At 35.5% G+C, this 22,319-nt stretch overlaps 1 protein-coding gene across 1 annotated transcript in view; it reads left to right on the plus strand.

Annotated features, from left to right (window-relative positions):
- Positions 1–20,504, plus strand: part of Tex15 (testis expressed 15, meiosis and synapsis associated) — a 35,918-nt gene extending 15,414 nt beyond the window's left edge. The window contains exons 4-9 of the mRNA XM_052162512.1: positions 2,293–2,439; positions 4,009–4,171; positions 6,509–13,539; positions 14,686–14,735; positions 16,842–18,091; positions 20,467–20,504. Coding sequence (XP_052018472.1) covers positions 2,293–2,439; positions 4,009–4,171; positions 6,509–13,539; positions 14,686–14,735; positions 16,842–18,091; positions 20,467–20,504 — 8,679 coding nt within the window. The remainder of the gene's footprint in view (positions 1–2,292; positions 2,440–4,008; positions 4,172–6,508; positions 13,540–14,685; positions 14,736–16,841; positions 18,092–20,466) is intronic.
- The last annotated feature ends 1,815 nt before the right edge of the window (positions 20,505–22,319 follow it).

Raw genomic sequence — 22,319 nt, forward strand, 5'->3', positions numbered from 1 at the left:
TTTCTCTCCACGTATACCTAATGCTTTTCTCACATTCTTAGAGAATTTCTCTTCCAGGCTAGTAAATAATCTCGATATGGCCGTACCTGAGTTCAGACTTTGTTACACAATGTATGTTGATGATTTACATTTAGTGAATTGCCTGCTAGTATTCCTGGTCAGTTTCTTGAGGATTTTCCTTTGTATGGGCTTAGTGAACAGTATCTTGACTAAAGCATAATTTAAGAATTAGTCTATTTGAGAATAATTTTCAATTTAGAGAAGGGTTACAAACACAAAATGGGGAGTTCCTATGTGTAGTCCAGCCAGACTTGCCTCTTTATTCCTTTTTTGTTTTTTGTTTTTGTTTTTTGTTTTTGTTTTTGTTTTTGTTTTTTGGTTTTGTTTTGTTTTTTTTTTTTTTTGTTTTGGATTTTTTGGATTTTGGTTTTTTTGAGACAGGGATTCTCTGTATAGCTCTGGCTGTCCTGGAACTCAGTCTGTAGTCCAGACTGGCCTCGAACTCAGAATTGGTGTTTTACTGCATGTATCTATATGATGGTATTGGGTCCTGAATGTTGTTCCAGAAAGTTGTGAACTGCCATGTGCTAGGATTTGAACTAGGTTCTTGATCCATCTCTCCTGCCTCCCTTTTTATTAATTTTTATTTTATCTGACTTTCCTGTTTTTATCAGCAAACATTCTCTAAAACTAGAGCAATTTGGTCAGAACTGAGTGCTAAGAGTGGTACAGTTCTGTTGAGTGACGCAGATTTTACTCATTTTTGTCAGGTTTCTTAAAGTTCCTTTAATCCCTGAGAGTTATCTAGGGTACCACAGTTTTGTGGATATTATTTTGAAATTTGGATAAATGGATTAGCTCATTGAAAACACTGAAAAATAATACATTCTACTCATACATGGGTCTTAGTATGTGTTTCATGTATGTAAACAGCAGTGTGTGAGCATAGAATACCATTTAGAAAGGAACTGTGAAGGACAAAATGCAGGAATGGACATGGGAGTCAGGAAAGATGATACAAAGCTAATTGTTCTCCTACTTTCAACTCTGTTGTTGGTTATTTTGATTTTGAGGGTGTATGTGTCTGTGCATCCGTGTAAAATCTGAGCCATGTTCTGTGCCTTAAGAATGTCTTTCTCTAAGATCCCTGAAATGCATAGTTTGCATCTGGGCTAGTTTGTATTTGAGTAACTACCTTAATCTATCTGTGATATTTTTACTTGGGTCCTTATAATAAATGATCTTTTTTAAAAAAACAAATATGATTACAGAGTTTATATAAAATGTTTCCTTTTGTGATATTGTTTGTACTTCAAGCCTACCTTTCTTCCCGCATTCATGATTTAGACCATTTAGAATCATATACTTATTGGGTTTTGGCGTAGTGAGGTTTTAAACTGTAAAATCTGCATGATTTAGTCATCAGTTCTTGGCCACTGTTTTTCAAAAGACTTCTTGATGTGATCTTCATAATTTGTTTTCTTGTACTTCATTATCTTTTAATACTGCTTTCAGTACTTGAATGTTTGGCTGTGTAATGTTTAGTTTTGTTTATAACTTGGATAGGAATTTAATTTTTCAGTTGTCCTTTTTGTTGAATAATCTCCCTCACTTTGTTCAAGTGGCACTTTTTCTTTCTTTCTTTTTTTTTTTTTTTTGTTTTTTTGTTTTTTTATTTTTTGGATTTGGTTTTTTCGAGACAGGGTTTCTCTGTATAGCCCTGGCTGTCCTGGAACTCACTCTGTAGACCAGGCTAGCCTCGCACTCAGAAATCCGCCTGCCTCTGCCTCCCAGAGTGCTGGGATTACAGGCGTGCGCCACCACCGCCCGGCTTCAAGTGGCACTTTTAATTACACTCCATATGTTGGGCCTGCATCCCAGCACTGTGTAGTAGAGACAGGGAAGCTATCACAAGTTTCCCTACATAGCATGTTTTGAGCTAGCCAGAGCTTTACATCCTAAAAACTGAATGGGAAAAAAAGAAAGAATGCTCTTTGATCATCTAGATTTATGTCACTTTTTCTTTTTCTACCCTTCTCTGTTTCTAACTTAAATATTTGTAGTCTTTTATATACACTTGCCCAGTAAAGCTCACTTTTAGAAATAAAAAAATATCATTTCTGAAGCTTTTATTACAAGTAATTCTAATCTTAGAGATTAATTGGAAAATAAGTGGTGTAATTACCATAGTAAAACAACCCATTTATCCAGCATGAATTAACAGTTTATTAATTCGTCACTATTAAAGGCATGAGGCTTTAAAGTATCTGGGTGTTGTCTTTTGCTTTTTAGGTTCTCTTTGGGAGAGTAAAGAAAATTCAACCTTCTATCGATAAAAACAAAGTTTCTCTGGATCCTTCTCCTAACTTTGATTGCCATATGTCAAGAAATATGCCATCTCTGAAAGAAACCATTGAGCTACAAACCTACAATTCAATGGTATGTTAGTTGTGGTTTCATTTAAAGACATGAAGGACATACGTGTAGTACAGAACTATTTAGATGGCATAAACTTAACCCCTAAGTTGGCTGCCAACCTCTCATTTGAACAAGGCTTCATGGTGGCTTCATAACCAATCATTGATATTTCAAATTGCTGAAAGTAAATTTCAGATGTTTCATCATAAAAAAGGTAATGTGAGAAGCTTGATTAACTCAATTCTGATATAATCAAAAATATTATCTATACCAAAACAGCATACTGAGGGCTGGCAAGGAGCTGTGCATAAAGTGCTTGTCATACAAGCATGAAAGACATGAGTTCCATCCCCAGAACCCATGCTGAAAAGAAAGGGCAGATGTAGTTGTATGTGCCTGTAATCCTTGAGCTAGAGAGGAAGAGGAGAAGGGTTTCTCCAGCACATTGGCCAGCCAGCTTAGCTGACTTGCAAAATTCTAATCCTTTGAGATACTGTGTCTCCAAAAAAATAAAAAAATAAAAATGGCTTTAATGAGGAATGAGAGCCAAGGGTGACCTCTGACCTCAACATGTCCATGTTACCATACACACACACATGCACATACAACAACAACAAAATCACACTAAACTCTACAAAATACATCCAGTTGTGATATATCAATTAAAGTATAATAAGATGATTTTGATCAATTATATTGATTTCTTATACTTTGGAAAAGGAACAAAGGAAAACTATGAATTTAATAAAAGAGCAATTTTGATATTTTTGCTTAACACTTTGTAGATTATTGATTTTTAATAGAATATTAAATTATATATTTTATAAGTAAAGTCTTCATTTGGAAGTACATACATAGATTTCCACATGCAAAGAGTTTTTCTTTATTGTGTCTGACCTGAAATAGGTTTGAGAACATATGCAATACATTTTTTTAGAAAAGTACTACTTATTTTAAAACATTATTGTGCTGGTATCAGTCAGTAGCTTCCAAGTAAAAATATGTGGTGGGAGGAAGAAAAGAACTTGTATATATCCTTAATCAGATGATACTGTGAGAATATAGAGGGAGTGCTGTATACAGTTGTCTTCTCATCAAGAGACAGTTAAAAGCTTATGTAACAAAGTGGGGTCTGCATTGGGGGGGTTCGTTTTGAAATATTTATGAGGGAAGTACCATATTCATGGGAAAACCTTTTTCTGTCTCAAATCATACTGGAACCATTCATCAAAATCACAATGTAAATGGTTTGTAATGCAGCCGCAGTCCTCAAGGTATAGACCCGTATGTTACATGTTAGGTTTTCCACATGTTAGTGCTCATGTGTGGGGAATTTCCTGGTGCCTTAGATTTTGATATAGAAGAACAACCTGTATATAGCCTTAAGGACATTTAACCACAAAGCAACATTCTAACTATCAAGAGGTAGAGCTACCAAGATAGAAGTAATGGGTTTTTTAACTACCTTTTCTCTAACTCCTTTTTGAGACTGTTCAAGGTTCGTGATTAATCTTAAGGTTTAAGATATTCCCCTGGAAACCAGTGGCCAGGGTTTTACAATAGTCTGATTTTTCTTCTTATGTCTTTCAGGTGTACTTCTATGAATATGATTTCTTTTCCAGACCAGTGGATAAACCTCGGCAGTGTCTTCCATATGCAATAGTAACAGTAAAATGTATTGGTCAAAAGGCAGGTAATGGGCAACTTATGACATCACTGAGATTCCCCTCAACAGGATTTCCTAAGAGGCTTGGTAAGACACATTATTCAACTGTGCTGGTCTTAGATTCCTAGTATTCTAATAAATTGTAAATCTCTAACAAAAATAATTGTTTTACCAGTCTTTCATTTTACATGTCTAAGATCATATGCACATAATCTTTCTACTTTGGCTTAGTACATGTGCATGTACTTTTGCTGTGTTGATAGCTATACCAATAATGTGTTCATTTTTATGGATGGATGGAGAGTACTGCATTGTGTAACTATGCTATTGTATTGGGGACATTCAGGTCTCATTACCACTTATTATTCCACATTGGTATTTATAAGAGAGTCTCAGCACTAGTATGCTAGAGTTTTAACTAAGAAATCTGTATTGACACTAAGAATGTATAGCTCTAACAGATGATGCCATGTGATTTTGTCAAGTGGTTGACTCAAGTACATTAAGTTACGGCAAAGTCTTTTTAGGAGTCTAATGGTTAGTATATGTTGGCTAATTTTTTCCTAATTTCTGATGGTACTAGAATCTTGCCATCTTTGCAAATACTTTGTTCTCTCAGACTTTTTCCTGTTTTTTGTTGCTATTGTAGATTGCTTCTGATTTTGGCTTTTCAGATACTAACAAGATTAGGGTCTGTTAATTCTTACTTTGTGTGTACATGAGGGTTTTTAATCTGTATGTGAGTACTTTTTCTGTGTGTCTGAGTGTGCTAGTGCTCATGCATGATGGCTGTGAAGGTCAGAGTAGGATGTCCAGAATCTTCCTTTATCATTTTCTTTCTAAGTGCTCGACACAGAATCTCTCACTGAACCAAAAGTTTATTTTTACAAGCGAGATTAATAATCCCTATTGGGATTGCATGTCTCCACAAGCTAATGCCGGGTTAGAGAAATGCACAGCCATTGTGAGTATTTGACGTACAAATCAGGTACACATGCTTGGAGAGACCCAGCAACAAATAGCCACTTCTCTGAAATTTCTGGTCCAATCTTGTGCCCACATATTTTAATTGAGCTGTGACATATTTTAATTGAGCTGTGGTTTTTTATTTGAGTTGTGAGAGCTGTATTATGTATCAGCTATTGGATCTTGGATCATGTGTTAAAACTATTGTCTCTGACTTGGGGGGTTTTGTCTTGTAGTTTTTAATTGGTGTTTGTTAGAAAGGAATGTGTGACTTGTGTATCCTTGAGCCACAGTATCTCTTCAGCTCAGACTAGTCGGGAGTTCTGTCATATATAGGTGGCCTGGAATACACAATGATCTCTCTACTTTATCCTCCCAAATTGATGAAATTAGAGATGTGAGCCATCATACCTGACAAGAAATTTCTAAAGGGATACATTATTATATTAGGATAATTGAGGTTAAATCTGTCTTATTTATGAATGTTTTCCTAAGTATATGAAGTTTTTAAAAAGTTTATAGGACTAGGCACACACCTTTAATATTAGGATTCAGAAGCAGAGGCATGTAGATTTGTCAATTCTAGGCTAGCAAGAACTAATAGTGAGACCCTGCCTCAAGAGAAAGGGAAAGATCAAAAACTTTCATAGGTTCCTTTTACCATTCTGATCTTACCTTCCTGGAAGCATTAGCCCACTCTATTTTACAATGGCATATTCAGTTGTCTTACAGAATGGTTTATTAGAGAATCCATCTTGCCCACACCAGTCTAAGAGATGTCAGTCAACCACAGATACTCGAAGAACTGCTTAGTGCTGTATGCCCCTGTTTTAGGATCATCCTATCAGTGTCTACCACCATACCTATCTCTTATTTTGGTTGTTTGATTGATTCTGTTCATTCATTTGTAAGGAGGAAAAAAAGGACTATTGAATTTTCTAATCTGTTAACATTTTGAGTTTGTAATTAAAATATTTCCACATCCTTGTTTAAACTTATTTTCTGACTTTTTGGTTATAACTATCTTAGATGGCATATAGTTTTCATGATTTGCTTTATAGTTTTGTTAAGGTTATTTACATGGCATGTGTTGTCATGCCATGGCACATGCTTTGAAATCAGAACAACTTTCAAGAGGTAGTTTCATCAACTGTGTCCTTTAAACTCACCAAACTCAGGTCACCAAGTTGGGCAGCAAGCAGTTTTACCCATTCACCAGCTCACCAGCCTCTCCAACTTTCTATTGAATTATTTTTATTTCTTATTTATCAGAATTCACTTACCATATTTTTGAAGTCAAGTTGCCAGAATACGTTCATATATCCATTGCAATACTTTCTTACTTAATCTCTTAATCTCTGCTCTTTTCTACTAAGAAGAGATGTTCATCATTGGGTTATTTAACTGACAGTCAGCTACACTCATTCATGACATACTTTTTTATTTATGTTTCCACAGAAAGAGCATGTTCTCTGAATAACTGTACAATTGCCAAAAGAATTGGAAAAGGAAAAGATGCTACAGTCATCTTTGAGCACTTCAGGAAACCTGTTGATCCATTTGTTCAGGAAAATTGTCCATGTAAAGCACTAAATTCTGAGATGGGTCCTTCCATCTCAGACACTTCTAATTCTTATGGAAATGTACAAAACGGAAACAATTCTGTGCTTGAAGCTTACAACAGACAGACAGAAAATTCATCAAAACTTAGAGATGCTTCTCAAGTATATGCACACAATTCGGGTTTTTCTTTCATACCCACTGATAATACAGCAAGTGGTAATGGTGACCTGTTCAGTGTGACATATCTTAGAAGTATTTTAAGTAGTATTTCTGCTGCTTTTCCCTCTCACAATAATACTGGCTCAAGTACAGTTATTACTTCAAAACTCATTAAGGACCCAAGACTGATGAAGAGAGAACAAAGCATGAGAAATCAAAATAATACTGCAGGTTTAAGTGATATTTTGTCATTTGAGAAGAGTTTGGGTCATGATGATTCACAAATAAAACTGACATGTATTCCAACTAGCCCCATCTCTTCATCCGAAGTTCCTTCTGATCATACTAGTTGCTTGGATGCCTCTTGCTTCAAATGTTCTTCTGAAAGTTCACACTATCAGGCTCATAATATGGGCTTAAAGGGCTATGACTGTATAGCATCTGGTAGAATTGCTGTTACAGAACAATTTAAAGAACAACACAGTTCTTCCTTCCCCAGTTCTTTATCAAATGCATTTTCCGATGTTGGGAAACAAAAAGATAGTGAAGAACAGGTCAAGAGAGCTCAAATAAGAAGCATTGTCCCAGTTTCAACAGCTCAGAGCAGTGAGCCACAGAACTCCTATGAATCAGAAAATAATTGTAGCAACGACTCTCAGCGTCATTTCTCTCAAGAGTCACTGTCTTCTGATATAAACACTATATATAAGGTTGGTCACCAGATGTCTACAGTCTTCCCAGTCCAGAAGAAAGGAAACCTATGTGAATACATGCAAGATATGGGAATGATGAGAACCTTCATCAGCCCAGAAGATAGCTCTAAAGATGGAGTAAGCCAAACTTGGTGCAAAGAAACTGTTTTTACTAATGAAACTATTGGAAATTCCAAAACATTGTACCAGGAACACAAAGAAGGTGGAAATCATAATTCTTTAAGTGGAAATTGTGAAAAAATAGCAGTTACTCATAAATTACAAATGCCCAAAATTCCCATGTCTTCCACAGAAGATAAAAATGAACTAGATCGTGAAGCATCAGAATTGGAATGTTATCTTACTCCAAATATAGAGTGTCTTTCACAAAAGTTCCCTCAACACTCTTCGGAGCATAAAGACAATACAAATTTTGCCATGACTCAAGGTCTAATAGAATTAAAAACAGTACAAAATAATCAGAACTTCAGTAACATTTTATCTGATGCTTCCCAGGAAGCAAAAGATGTTCCCGTAGCCAGTGAAAAGCTCATTGGTAGAGTTATTTCATCTTCTGCCATTGACATACCTCTTGACAGTTCAGTTTGCAACATAATTGGAGAATATACATGTGTCCAGAGGGAAAATGAAAATGGAGCAGTGTCACCATATCAGAAGTGTCACAAAGAAGAAGCTGCTCTTGTTAAAGATGGTGTGCAGGATCACAGCCTGTCTTATGATGCAGAAGTGAGCTGTGATCTAAACTTGAAAATTAGTTTGCAAGAACAAAGAGATGAAAATGCAAATGAGGCTAAAGAGAAAGATAGTGACTCTTTATCTCCAGAACACCATACAGATAACATAAATGGAAGTGAGAAGCAAGATTGTCATGCAAATGACCTCGCCAATATAGTTGAAATGAGGGAAATTAAGAGTAACACCAAAGTTGAAATTCTGAATTCTGAGGAATGTTTCACATTTAACTCATTTTGGGGAGAGAAAGGTAAACCAGCAGAAACAGCATCATCAGAGAATGAGGCTGTAGAACAAAGACATGCACCAAATTATCAAAGAAGCCTAGAGCACTTGGTGTCCACATTTCCAGAAATTGAAGGCTCTTCAGTGTGTGTAGCCTCAAATTCTACAAAACAAGTAGTTGGCACTACTGTCCTTACAGTGAGCAGAAGTCCTGGGGATCATCAAAAAGACCAGTTAAAAGAAACTTGTTCCTCTGAGAGTTCAGATTTGGGTTTAGTAAAACATAGCATTTCTGAATGTGAAATTGATACAGATAAAGATAAATTACAAGAATTTCATCTGTTGGTAAATGAGAATTCAGCTCTTAAAACTGGATTGGGAAGTGAAATTGAGGTAGATCTTGAAGAATGTGATAATGCTTCTGTATTTCAACAAAATATACATAGCCAGGGAGATGATCTTTGTGAAGAATTTGAGCTATATGAGTCTCTAAAGTCTCGGATTGATTGGGAAGGCCTATTCGGAAGCAGTTATGAGGAAATGGAAACCTCAAGTTTTGCAAGAAGGGAGGGTACTGTTCAGCATCATTCTGCAGAATGTAACTGTGTTTCTTTCTGTTCACAAGACAAAGAGCTCCACAATCCAATTTTTCTTCCAGATCTACAAGTTACAATTACAAACCTACTTAGTCTAAGGCTCAGTCCCACTGATGAATCTTTAGACTTGAAAGGTGTTTACAAACAGGCAACTGAATCTTCAGAACCAGAAACAAATAAGGGAGGGAATGCTTCTGGATTTGGCATGTGCTCCCAACCTTCTGGAGAAAATTCAAGTCTTTCGTGTGAAAATAAGTTTGGTAATACAGTGCGAGAATCAGGAGATGGGAGCAAGCCTGGAAGTTCCCATTCTTCCAACTCAGGTCAAAATACACATGTGGATCAAGGATCTGGAGAACAAAACGGTGATTCTTTGTCTACTGAACCATCTAATGTCACAGTAATGAATGATAAGAGTAAATGTTCCACAAAATCCAAACCTGACTTTAATGATACTAGAAATAAAAAGGACATGCAATCAAGAAGTAGCAAAAGAAATCTGCATGCATCTTCCAGGGGTCATAACATAGCCCAAAAAGACTTAAGAGAACGTGAAACTCACAAGAAGAGGAGGAAGCCTACAAGCCATGACTCAAATGACTGTTTTTCCTCCTTATCCCAAGGACGGATTAAAACATTTTCACAGTCAGAAAAGCACATTAGGAATGTATTGAATATTTTAAATAGTGAAGCATCTTTATGTAAAAGCAAACATCTGTCCAGAAAATTGAACAAAGCTGTTCTTCACTTAAAAAAGGCCCATAGAAGAGTCCATACATCTTTGCAGCTTATATCTAAAGTGGGACAAAAGAGGAAGGGCCCATTACCAAAAGCATATGCAATAATTCGCAATAATTTCTGGGAAAGTTGTGATCTTCAAGGTGATAGTTTGATGTCTGAAAGAAGATACTCTAAGCATTTTTTGTCCACAAGAAAATATGACAAACAGGGAGATAAAAGATTTTTAAGATTTGACATTGAGGAGTCATTGACCCCGGTATCAAAGCATAGATCATATAGAACAAACAGAGAGAGGATTGCAGAGTGCCTTTCTAGTGAGGTCATGTCTGGGCATGTTTCCAGTAGTCTTACTACTTTTCATTTGAGAGAATTTTGTGATGAAGAACAACTTCCAGAATCACAGTTCCCTGTAGCTTATACATCCCAGAGTATAAGTCAGTTAGAATACACTAATAGCATTGTGGGAAATGCAAGCTCTTCTGAACTTGAGCATTTTTCTGAAACAAGTGGGAATACACTTGATCCAAAAGAAACACTAATTGAAAAAGAATATCAGACAAATATACAGTTATGTAATAGTGACTCTGCAAAACTTGAAAACCATTCAAGTATTAGGGATATAGCAAAAGAATATAATTCTGAGGAAAAAAGAGTTGTATGTGAAAGCAATCCAGTATCTTTAAGATTCATAAAAGAAAACACAAGTCATAGTCCAGATAAAAGTTACGATACAACTTGTAGAGCTGATACTGACATGCATATTTCAATTTTAGACTCAAACCAAAAGCATATTTTAAGTGTTGATATTTATGAACAAGATAATTGTATATCTGCTGGTGCTAAAAATGGAGAAGCAATTTTTCCAATAGAAAAGTTTACAGTTCCTAAAGAGGCCACACCAAGCATTTCTACAGAAAATACAGCAAACAGAAGTTACTGTATTCCTCCAGTCTCAACAGTTCTAGTGACAGCTGAAGAGGAAGAATCTTCTGTAGGGGAAAATCGACTCTTAGATATAAATGAGAATGAGATGAATATTACTAAGCATTCTAAATTAGATCTAACATCAGTAACTGAAGAAAGTAAAATTTGTAAGAAAAATATGAAGACACTGTCTTGCAATGATAGTTCTATGCTTTTAAAAGAGAATGTAACTAGTCCTTCAAAAAGATATATGGCAAAATACATTGAGGAAGAAAAAATTAGGAAAATTGAGCAAGCAGTTTACAAAAAAATTATTACTGAAGGATCAGCTATTAGTTTTAAGTACAAAAGTCAAAATAAGATCCTAAAAAAAGAATCATTTCATGTTAACAAGAAAATAACTACAAACAACTTGACTGATTCTCATCTAAGCATTACAAATTCTACTGTAGACACAATTGCTTTGAAAGACATTCCTAATCAGCTTAAAGAAAGAAAGGAAGCAGGACAAATTAAAGTTAGTAATAACTCTGACTCTGACTGTTTCTCCAAGCCAATTCAATTCAATTCAATTCAAAACAATTCAATTGTTCCAATTGAACAAACTAATCATAGGCCTGTTTTACATGGGAACCCTAAAGTTTCTGCTCTGCAGAAGGAATTAAATGAACATCGCTCAGCTAATTACATATCTCATGTAACAGAACTGTCTCAAATTTTACAGAGAGCAGATGAAACAGCATCTCTACACATTTTAGAAGAAGAGACTAAGCTTTGTCAAAATATTCTCCCTTTATTCGTTGAAGCTTTTGAAAGACAGCAAGATTGTTCAGTTAATCAAATCCTCATTTCAAGAAAGCTGTTGGTAGAACAAAACTTGTGGAATAACTGTAGACTTAAATTGAAACCATGTGCTGTTGATGCTTGGGTAGAACTTCAAATGGCAATGGAAACTATTCAGTTTATTGAAAACAAAAAAAGATTCTTAGAAGGTAAACCAACATTCCGAAGCTTGCTTTGGTATGATGAGAGCTTGTACAGTGAACTGCTTCACAGGCCACGTGGATATCAACTGCAGTCCAATTTCTATCCTGGTTTTCAAGGACGACTAAAATATAATGCATTCTGTGAGTTACAGAATTATCATAATCAATTAGTCGAATCCTTAACAGAAACAAAAAAAGAAAATAATTCATATTACGCATTCTTAAAATACAAACGACAAATTAATGAATGTGAAGCCATAATGAAGCACTATACTGATTGCTTTGACTTTTGTCTTTCTGTTCCATTTGCCTGTGGAGTTAACTTTGGAGATAGTTTAGGAGATCTGGAAACCTTAAGAAAAAGCACTCTCAAGCTGATCACTGAACACGGGGGCTCTCCTAAAGTCCATTCCTATCCAGGAAAGAAAGATCATTTGTGGATTATTATAGAAATAGTCTCCTCAAAGGTTAGTTTTATCAAGAGCAGTGAAGAAATAAGTATCAAAATCTGTCTTTATGGTCTGGAGCATATATATTTCGATGCTGCAAAAAGTCTTGTATGGAAAGAAAAAAGCTGTTCTTTACCCAAAAGACATTCAGAAAAGAATAGAGAAATGGAGGAAATAAATGAGAGTGCCTTTTCAAAGTTGAAGAAGATCTATGGTGTCTTGTCTAAAGGGTTAAAGAATGAACCCACTAGTATCAGGCTTGAAAATACTATGATTGTTTCCAAACAATCAGATCCAGGTAGCATACCAAACTGTAGGCTGAGCAAAGCTTGGTTTTCATATCCAGATATTTCTTGTGTTGGTGAGATACTGGATCAAGCTAAATCTGCAGACCTAGAGAAGTTACAGGACCTCACTCTGAGATGTACAGATCACTTAGAAATTTTAAAAAAATACTTTCAGATGCTGCAAGAAGATAACATAGATAATATTTTTATCATGGAAGAAAATGTTTTGGATATGCTAAACAACTACAACCCTGGAGCTGTCATTTTAAAGCCTGAAGCAATTGAGATTTATATTGAAATTGTCATGATCTCAGAAACAATTCACTACCTTAAAAATTTAATAGCAAAGAAACTGCACAACCCAAGGTTTCGGGGTATGCTCTGGTTCGATTGGTCTCTTCTTCCTGAGCTTATTGGCTGCCAAGAAGAAGTGGTTTCCTTTTCTGTTGGTGACACCCAAACACATTGCCTTTGGAAACTGATAGAGACTGCAATTTCTGTCCTTAAGAAAGAGCTGGCTGTTATCTATGAATATGGTGAAGCTTCTAACTGTTCATATGCTCTACATTTATTCTACAGAGAACTTAAGGAACTTACAGGAGTTAAAAGGCTTCTGAATAACTCTGAGTATTCATTTTCCACATATATTGACTTAGTGCCACATACTGCATCTGTAAATTTTGGAAACACTGTGGCAGAATTAGAACATAACTACAAGCAGTTTTTTCTATTACTCAAAAATGTAATGTCTGTTCCTCAGAAAGATTTTGGAAAAATGGTTCATATTATAAAAGTTATGAAGACAATTGAACATATGAAGATGCTAAGTGCCAAAGATACTAAATTGTCCACTCATCTTCTCTTTCTCCAAATGTTGCGCAACAAAAGGAATGCTTTGCAACAAAACAAACAAGAAAAGATGGAGACGTCCATTACAGAACCTGAGGAGGACAGCAGTCAACCTGGGGTTTCTGAGCAGACACCTCCAGGTGCAGAGTGCATAGTAAAAAACATTTCAGGTTTCTCTAAAAAGCGACCTGTGACTGCAGACAAATGTGAAGTCTCTCAGGGAAAAGGAAATACAGACACTGTTTCCAGTTGGAAAAAGCAAAAGGTACAAATGTTTTAAAATCAGTCTTGCAAATATTCATGAAAACAAGTTTTCTCTAACCAGAAAACTAGTTTACAGAATAGAAAAGTTGATGTTTTTAATTCAGCCTGCTAACTATTAGATTAAATGACTCATTGTTTATAGACTTGTGTGATTAAGGTACCTTACAAGTGTATAATTTTCAGCTTTTTAATTTAGAACGTACTTCGTGAAAGAATAAATTTTGTGGATATGAGTTATACCAGTGACTGACCAATTTTATTTCTTGGGTGGTTTCTTTGGCCAATGAACTGAACATTAGAAACTGGCTAAATTCTATTGGAATTATAGGACAAATAAACTCCTCATTTACTTTTTTATAGTACTAAGATTTGAACCCACACTCTGCATATGCTAGGCAAGTGATCTATCCCTAGAACTGTGCTTCCAGATAATTTAAGTCGGTGCCAAGAAAAATGAGACAAAACTTAAAGGAGGTTGTTCCAGACCTTAGCAGGCTCCAGGTCCAGAGGTGGGAGGTATTCAGGTCTTAAATATAAGCCTACATACAGATTTAAACTTTATCTTTTCCTTACATACTAAAGCATAATGTCATGTGAAATATGTTGGCTATTTATTTTGGTGATTTAAATGGTAATGGAATTCTTAGAATAGATAGAAGTGGTAAATCAGCCAAGACTGAAAAATGGTGCTGTGTTTTAGTGGAAGAATAGGAAATGCAGGCTAGTTGGTAGTGCTAATCTAAAAATACTTATATGAGTTACAACATGATTCATTTGTTTCATTCACAATGCCCAAAGGTAATTTTCTGGTAAATTTAATTTTTACATGGAGCAAAAGGTTCCTGATATAAACATTTCCATAGCTCTGTGCCATAGCTCAGCACTGCAATTTGAAGCTTTGAGTTTGGGGCTTGGAGATAATGCTTAGAGAATTTAAATTATATGGACAAGAAGAATGTTACAAATGTGTTTTAAAGCAGTTGCTATAAATATCTGAAATAATGTAAGTCTGGCAGAGTCACTGTGTTTTCAGTGGGTGAATACATTGATGTTATAATGTAGCTTGTTATCACTAATGTAGAACTTCAGTTTTTATTTTTCTATTATATATTATATATTTGAGTTATTATATTTTTCTCTTATTTAGGTTATCATGAAAGATATTGGAAACAGACAGGCAATATCCAAACTTGCAAGGTAGGCGTTTCACCAATCATTTCAGCATAAAACTAAGTAAAAATGAGCAACTAATAAAGAAAAGTAAAAGAATTTGTAGTTATGTATAAACTATTGTATCATACACATAGCTTAGAGGGCAAGCATAAGAGTTGTGGAAGCTTGTCAAGTAAGGCCTAATCTAAGTAGCTAAGGTAAATGCTGTGTAAGATTATTAAGTTAGCTGGAGCTTATAAAGGATGATGGTTACATCAAGAAAGACAAATTTATATTAACAAGTATTGCTTAATTAACAAACTTGTATAGAAATGCATAAATAGAACAAGTGATTAATTTTTAAGTTGTAGATCAACTAAAGTTCAAAATTGGCTAAAGAGAAAATGTCATCCTATGTCAATGGCTCATGAGTAGAAATGGTGTGTATTTTACAGACATAATATATATGTTTTATTTCATAGGAGGATATTTTAACAGTGTAAAAGTAGGAAGAATATGGTCTCAAACACCGTGTCTTTAAACTGAATAAGTTAACTATAGAAAATTCATTACATTGCTTACATTTTTATCATTTTGTACTAAATCATTCAACTCTATAATATTTTGGATTTCTGGCTATGCATTTTTTTCAATTTTACAAAGGATAATAAGTAACAAAATACAAAAAGGAAGAACTAACAGCTTTATTTTTTGATTCTCCTTTTTTATTTATTTTTAAAGATTTATTTATTTATTATTATACATAAGTACACTGTAGCTGTCTTTAGACACACTAGAAGAGAATATCCGATCTCCTTACAGATAGTGGCGAGAGCCATCATGTGGTTTCTGGGATTTGAACTCAGGACCTTCAAAAGAGCTGTCAGTGCTCTTAACCATTGAGCCATTTCACCAGCCCGATTTTCCTTTTTCAAATAATACATTTCTAGAATTCATTTCATGGCATATATGACTGAATTATCATAAAAAGGCATATTAAATCTCAAAGTACTAGAGGGTAACATACACCTGCATAATTATCTAAGGTTTGATAATTTAAGTATTTGTTGCTTAAGAATTAAACTGTCTGATACAAGATTGATACAAAGGGCTAACTTGGAAGAAATGAATATCCTCTGAAGGAACAGAGGTAATCTAGGCAGCTGTGAGTCTACACAGGAAGTCATCACTGGAATTAAGAATGACAAATTACCTGTTCTGGAAACTCAGTTTATATAGCATTAGATGATGCGGATTGTTATTAAAATGCCTTTTTAGGTTATATTGGTTAAACATGGGCCTTTTGAGCTGGCCATGGTGGTGCATTCCTTTAATCTCAGCACTTGGGAGGAAGAGGCAGGCGGAAGTCTGTCAGCCTGTCTGCAAAGAGAGTTCCAGGATAGCCAGGGTTGTTACACAGAGACAACCTTCTTTAGAAAACCAAAAAATAAAATAAAACTAGAAATCATGGGCCTTTTGATTTTTCTTAGATGGATATAGAGACTCGAGGCTAAAGATGAATTCCTCTTAACTCAGGAGAAACAATAATACTATTTTTTCTCAACACATGTTGGCTCTTGATACAGCCATTATTATTGCCTAGTTTTAAGACTTTAAACTTAGTAAAAATGTCATGGATATTAAACTGCAAGAATTTTGTCAGCCATCTTTTCTTATTATCAGAAGACAAAAGAACATTTGTTTTAAAAAGAAAAGAAGATGCATTCAGGGCAGTTAGGGACCCACACCTACTAGTTACACTAAAAGGGGCGGGGAAGGGAAAGGTAGCAGCTGCTCCTGAGTAATGAGCTTGTTAGTGGTTTGGAAGTATATGAGCTAGAGACTATACTTAACTTTTGAATAATGGTAGTTTCCTAATTTTAGAGGCTTTTATTAGATTTTCAAATAACTCAGCCTTCTAACACAGTATTAAAAATGTTTTGAAATGTGGAGTATATCATCAACAAGAACCATATCTAATTTCAAACCAATGGCGTAAAACTGAAAAATGTTTTACTTGTATACTCCCAGTCAAATGAGAAAAAGTCTGTCTTATGAATTCTTGCACTAAATAAAATTTTCAAATATTTATCCATTAAAATGTTGTGTCTGTGTCTTTAAAGTTATTTGTATTTACTTTGTATTCCATAGCACTACAGGATCTCCTCCCAATGATGAAAACAAACTAGGATCAAATTCCTCTGACAGTCTAAACAGCATCTCTGCATCTCCAGAAGTGGTCAAAAGACAAAGCTCAGTACCTGGCTCAGTGTCACCTGCTGCTGAAAGTGTACAAGACACTTGCACACCAGAGTCAGAAAGCAAAGCAGAGCCGACAGGCAGCTCACCTGGTACTTCAGCATCTCTCACTGAACAGCCGGAACACTCGGATGACAGAGAGAAAAGAAATGGGAATTTTAGTACTGCTAAAACAAATAATAAGGAAGACTGTCCTTTAGTAACTTGTTACCAAAAGGATATAGATGCCTCTTACTCACCTGACCACACACCTGCACAGAAATCCCATAAAATCCCTGTGGATCACACACAAATCTCACCTTCAAACCTAACAGCAGGAAATGATGACCCTCTTGTGCCTGATGCATCTCTCCTCTTAGTATCTGCTTCCCAGTCTGTGAAGGACGTTCATTGCAGTCTTGAAATGAGTGGCACAGACTTTCACCATGAAAATAATGAAATGCTAGATTTGTCTCCTCAAGATTGTACATGCACCAGCTCTCCAGAACCTGTGTGTATCCAGAATAAAATTCCTGTCCTGCAAGTAGATAAAGCGCAGCCTATAAAAAGTGAATCACCAGAAAAATGTATGATGAATGCATCAAATCCCAATACTGTACCATTTGACTCCTATGGGAACTCAGCCCTTGATGTGACTGGAACAGTACAGCACACTAGCTCTGAACAGAATCCAAAAGTCCTGACTCAGAAAGTTGGCACATCCAGGAATAAACCTCCACGGTCTGCATGCTCTACCGTATATAATTCTTCTGCGCATTCTTTTGGAACTTCATATCCATACTACTCTTGGTGTTTTTATCAGTACAGCAGCAGCAATGGCACTGCTGTTACTCACACATACCAAGGGATGACAGCATATGAGATACAGCAACCTCCTCCTCCAGTGTTGACTACAGTTGCAAGTACTGTCCAGAGCACACATTTCAATCGTTCATACTCTCAACAGTTTAGTTACTTTGCTGGACAGCCACAAGCAAATTCCTTTATCCCAGGAAATGGCTATTTTCCATCTCACACGCCTGTTTCTTACAATTACCAACAACCAATTTATTCACAGTTTGCTTCTCATCATCCAGTTCCACAGACTGCATATCCTTATCCACCTAACCCAGGTGTGCTTCCGCAAGTTCCTTGGACTTATGGTGAGTTGCAAGTCTTCAGTGACTGATTTATTCTTAATTGGGGCTTTATATTTATGTAAAGAAATTTGCAAATGATGAGACATATAGCTGTTTTCCTTGTAGATTTGTAGAAGTGACCCTATACTGAGCAAAGTAGAATTTTGTTTTAAGTTGTAAATCCAGTGTCAGAAAACAAAAGAAAATTGATGTTACTAATATATCCTTCAATAACTATCTTTAGGGGAGGAACTGAATCAGTTGAAGTTCATGTAGTGATGAAATCATTAAAACTCATCATATAAGTTTTTAATGATATGAGTCTTTTAAAACTAACCTCACATATGTGAAAAAAAATAAAGAGTAAAAAAATTAAACAATGCCAACATTTCCAGTCATCCATTCTCCAGTAGCAATCGTAGAGTATATGGAAAGTCTTTTTTGCATTATCTGGATTTCCTATTTATGAAGCTTCATTTTGATAGATGGAGAAAAAATAAAGTACAAAGATGGGAAAAGGAAAACCATCAGTTATTTAAATCAACCTTTTCCTTCTCTCAGCTCTGATATCTTCATATTATCCTAATATAAGTTATATTCCATTATCTGAGAGTTAATAGTTTATAAACTTGATAATTTGCCTCTTGAACTTAAATGTCTTTCCTTTCTGTAGAGCACCTAGTTATAAAATACCACATTAGTCAGGCAGTGGTGGCACACGCCTTTAATCCCAACAGTAGGCAGACCAGCCCTGTCTAAGGAGTAAGTTCCAGGATAACCAAAGCTATGCAGACAAACCCTGTCAGCAAAAGAAAACAAAACAATAGGTCACAGTCCATTCGCTGTGAAAGGAAAATGGAGAGGGGGTGGGGGGCGGCTGCTCACTGTTCACAGTCAGGAGGCAGAGAGAATGCTACTTCCCCAGAATGCAAGTGTGGCTTTCCATGAGTCTCAGCAAAAGTTTAAACTAATTACTCTGCTGAAACTAGTTACACAAAAGCACCCAGAATATTCTCTTATCAGAGACAGACTATCCTCCAAACTAAAAAGTCACTGTTCGTATCTTAGGGAAACACAAGCAAATTTCTTTTAGGCATTTGTTTTCAACCCCTTACTAATCCTAAAAATGAATAAGTATAAAAGCTTATATGAGGTATTATTTGTCTTAGTTGAATGTAATTATGTTGAATAATTCTGTTCTTTTTTTCCCCCTCCTTACTGGTAGGGAACCCAGCACCTTAAACATCCTTGGCAAGTGTTCTTTCCCTGAGCTATATGCCAACCCAGTTTAATTCTCCTTACAATTTAGAAATCTTATTCAGGAGTAATGATTCATGCCTGTAGTGTGAGCGGTTGGGAGGTGGAGGCAGAAGAGTCAGAATTTCTGGGTCAGACTTGGCCATATAGTGAGATTGAAGCCTACCTTGGCCACATGAGAGGACAGGAAGGTGGAATTAGCTACTTCAGACACCAGAATAACGTTGCAGTTTGCTATTAGATCTCTCACCACTGCTGCCTCCACATTCAGGCCTCACTGAAGCAGTTGCTGTTGTGCTGGATGGTACCCCTGGTACAGCAGTGATTCTGTTTACATTCTTCTCTAACAGATAATGCTATATATGTGAGGTGAATCTAGGGACCTTTTCCTTCCCTCCCTGCCCTGGCAAATCAGTTCAGCAGGGCATAGTAGTAGTTTGCCTGAGGGGAAGAAGAAGCCAAAAGGGAGAAGAGAGTGGAAGTGCTGTTGTGCCTTTTCTCTTCTGGTTAATGTCATCCATCGGTTGTGCTGGCAGGTCAACACCAAACAGATATGGTAGATTCATGATGTTAAATAAACCATTTGTGCTAGTTTTAAAAAAAGAAAAAAGAAAAAGGTCACCTTCAGGATCAAGCCCAGCTGTGACTCAGAAATCTCATTTATTGTTTTCTTGGTCCAGTGAAAAAGAAAAGAAAGAATTAGATATGAAAGTAATCAGAAATTATGCTTAAAAAATAGGGGACAATTGCAGTATACAAGCTGATCTTTTAGTTTTCAGAATAAAAATTCACAGAAGTCTCATCACAGTGAGTGCATACTGAAAAAGTTCAAATATCTCTTTAGCACCTTTATTGCTTACAATGCTTGTGTTTTACACTAAAAAAAATAAATAAATGAATGAATCTACAGGAAATACTTGAAACTTGTGTGCCAAACATAGTGTGTCCCTTAATGTTTTAATTCTCAAAAATACCCAAGATACAGATTAGGAAAATACCACCACAGAGAATTTTAAGTAGCCTCCTTTCTCAGGATCCTTTCCTGATGAATGGTCTTTGGCTTTAACTTAGTCTAAGACTCTTTCTACTATACTACTACTTAGTATTAATAAACCTCTTATCTTTGTTTTGTTTTCTTCCAGCTCCATGGCAACAGAATCTATTTCCGAGAAGGCATTAAAAATAAATCTCTTTATACTGAAATAAATGCAACTTAAGTTTTCTCAAGTATCTTTTGCCTACATTCTTTTTTACGCCTGCATATTTTCTTACTTTAATATTTGATAATTTTAAAGTATGTAAGTATAGTATATGAGATTATTCTTATGAAATGTAATTATTATAGTGTATCACATAAGATACTAGGAAATTCCTTTTAACATCGGAAATAAGCAAAATTACTTCCGTGCAGTTATAAAGAGGCTTGTTTCAATGTTCAATATTATCAGCATTAAGCAGCAATGGCAGAAATCTTTAAAACCAGGATTTGTTTCTGTTTTCAATGCACTATGATTTACCATTTTATTGGGCTTAAAAAGAGTAAAAATTTTTTGGTCAGTTGTTAGAACAGTAATTTGATAATTCTTGATGCTCTATTTATATAATTTGTAATCAGTCCTACATTATACTGAGCTCTTTTATGTATATCATTTTTACCCAAAAAGTTTATAAACAGAAAAATAGTTTGTATATTTTCAGGTGAAGTTAGAACTCAGAGATATTTTCACAAGACACTCTCTCCTCAAGATTATTTCTTAAATATTTGAATAGTGGTTCTAATTTTTTAACACTTCATCTGTTTACTCCTTTTTTTTAAAGATTTATTTGTTTATTATATATAAGTACAATATATAATCAGACACACCAGAAGAGGGCATCAGATCTCATTACAGATGGTTGTGAGCCACCATGTGGTTGCTGGGATTTGAACTCAGGACCTCTGGCAGAGCAGTCAGTGCTCTTAACAGTTGAGCCATCTCTCCAGCCCCCCCATCTGTTTACTCTTAATTTAGCCCATATTGAAGTGATTGGAGTAATTCTGCAGTAAGTTTAATGTTCTAGGTGTTTTACTCTTCCACATTGTAACATTTTGCTTATGTAATAATCATTATGACCAAACAAAATATAGAACCTAGTAGTCTGGAGCAATGTCTTTACACATACTTTTTACTGTACTCCAGCAACCATCTCTGTGTTGTCCCCAGTTGGCTTCAACACTGAGTAAACCCTTGTCAGCTTGTAGTTTGCCCTAATGTTAAACCAATATATGTAGCAATTCCCGTGTTTCCTCAGACTTTTTGGTAAACTTTCTATTACACAAACCTCCAAAGATCATATATGTCTGCCTTGTTTGATAAAGACTAACTCAAGTTTGAATTCACAAAGGCTTCTGAGACTCCCTGAGAAAAAGCCTCTGTAGGGGCATTAAGGATAGAAGTTGTGTCAGAATTCAAACTTCAAAGAACCATAACTGCAAGAGGTGGGGAATCTGAAAGGGTGACAGTAACTGCAGAAAAGTAACATCTTCCTAACTGTTCTGTTTTAAAACAGTATCAGAACCAGAACTAATGACCGTATGTGAAAGCCATACATTAGCTGTTAATCAAGAAATAACTTTTCCCAATCCATGTGTATCTAGCTTTGATAAAATGATCATGATGTTTATTATTAGAAACACCTGTTATTTGAGTGCGGTGACACTCAATCCCAGCCCTTGAAAGTTGTAGGCATTTGGATCACAAAATTCCAGACCATCCCCAACTTATAACCTGCAAAGGCTAAAGCCTGTGGTACATTAAATCCTGTCTCAGAAACTTGTTAGGTAAGCCAGTATTCCAGTTAAATATTTCTGTAAACAGGTTGTAGATTCTATTAATACTATCTTTGCGAAACTTTTGTTGACTTTAATTTCTTTAAATAATAATTTAAAAAAAAAAAACATGGCTGAGGATATAGGTCCTGTTTTCCTGGCATGCACGGAGCTCTTGGTTTGATC

The sequence above is a fragment of the Apodemus sylvaticus genome, chromosome 18, assembly GCF_947179515.1.
Source record: "Apodemus sylvaticus chromosome 18, mApoSyl1.1, whole genome shotgun sequence".
Taxonomy (NCBI): domain Eukaryota; kingdom Metazoa; phylum Chordata; class Mammalia; order Rodentia; family Muridae; genus Apodemus; species Apodemus sylvaticus.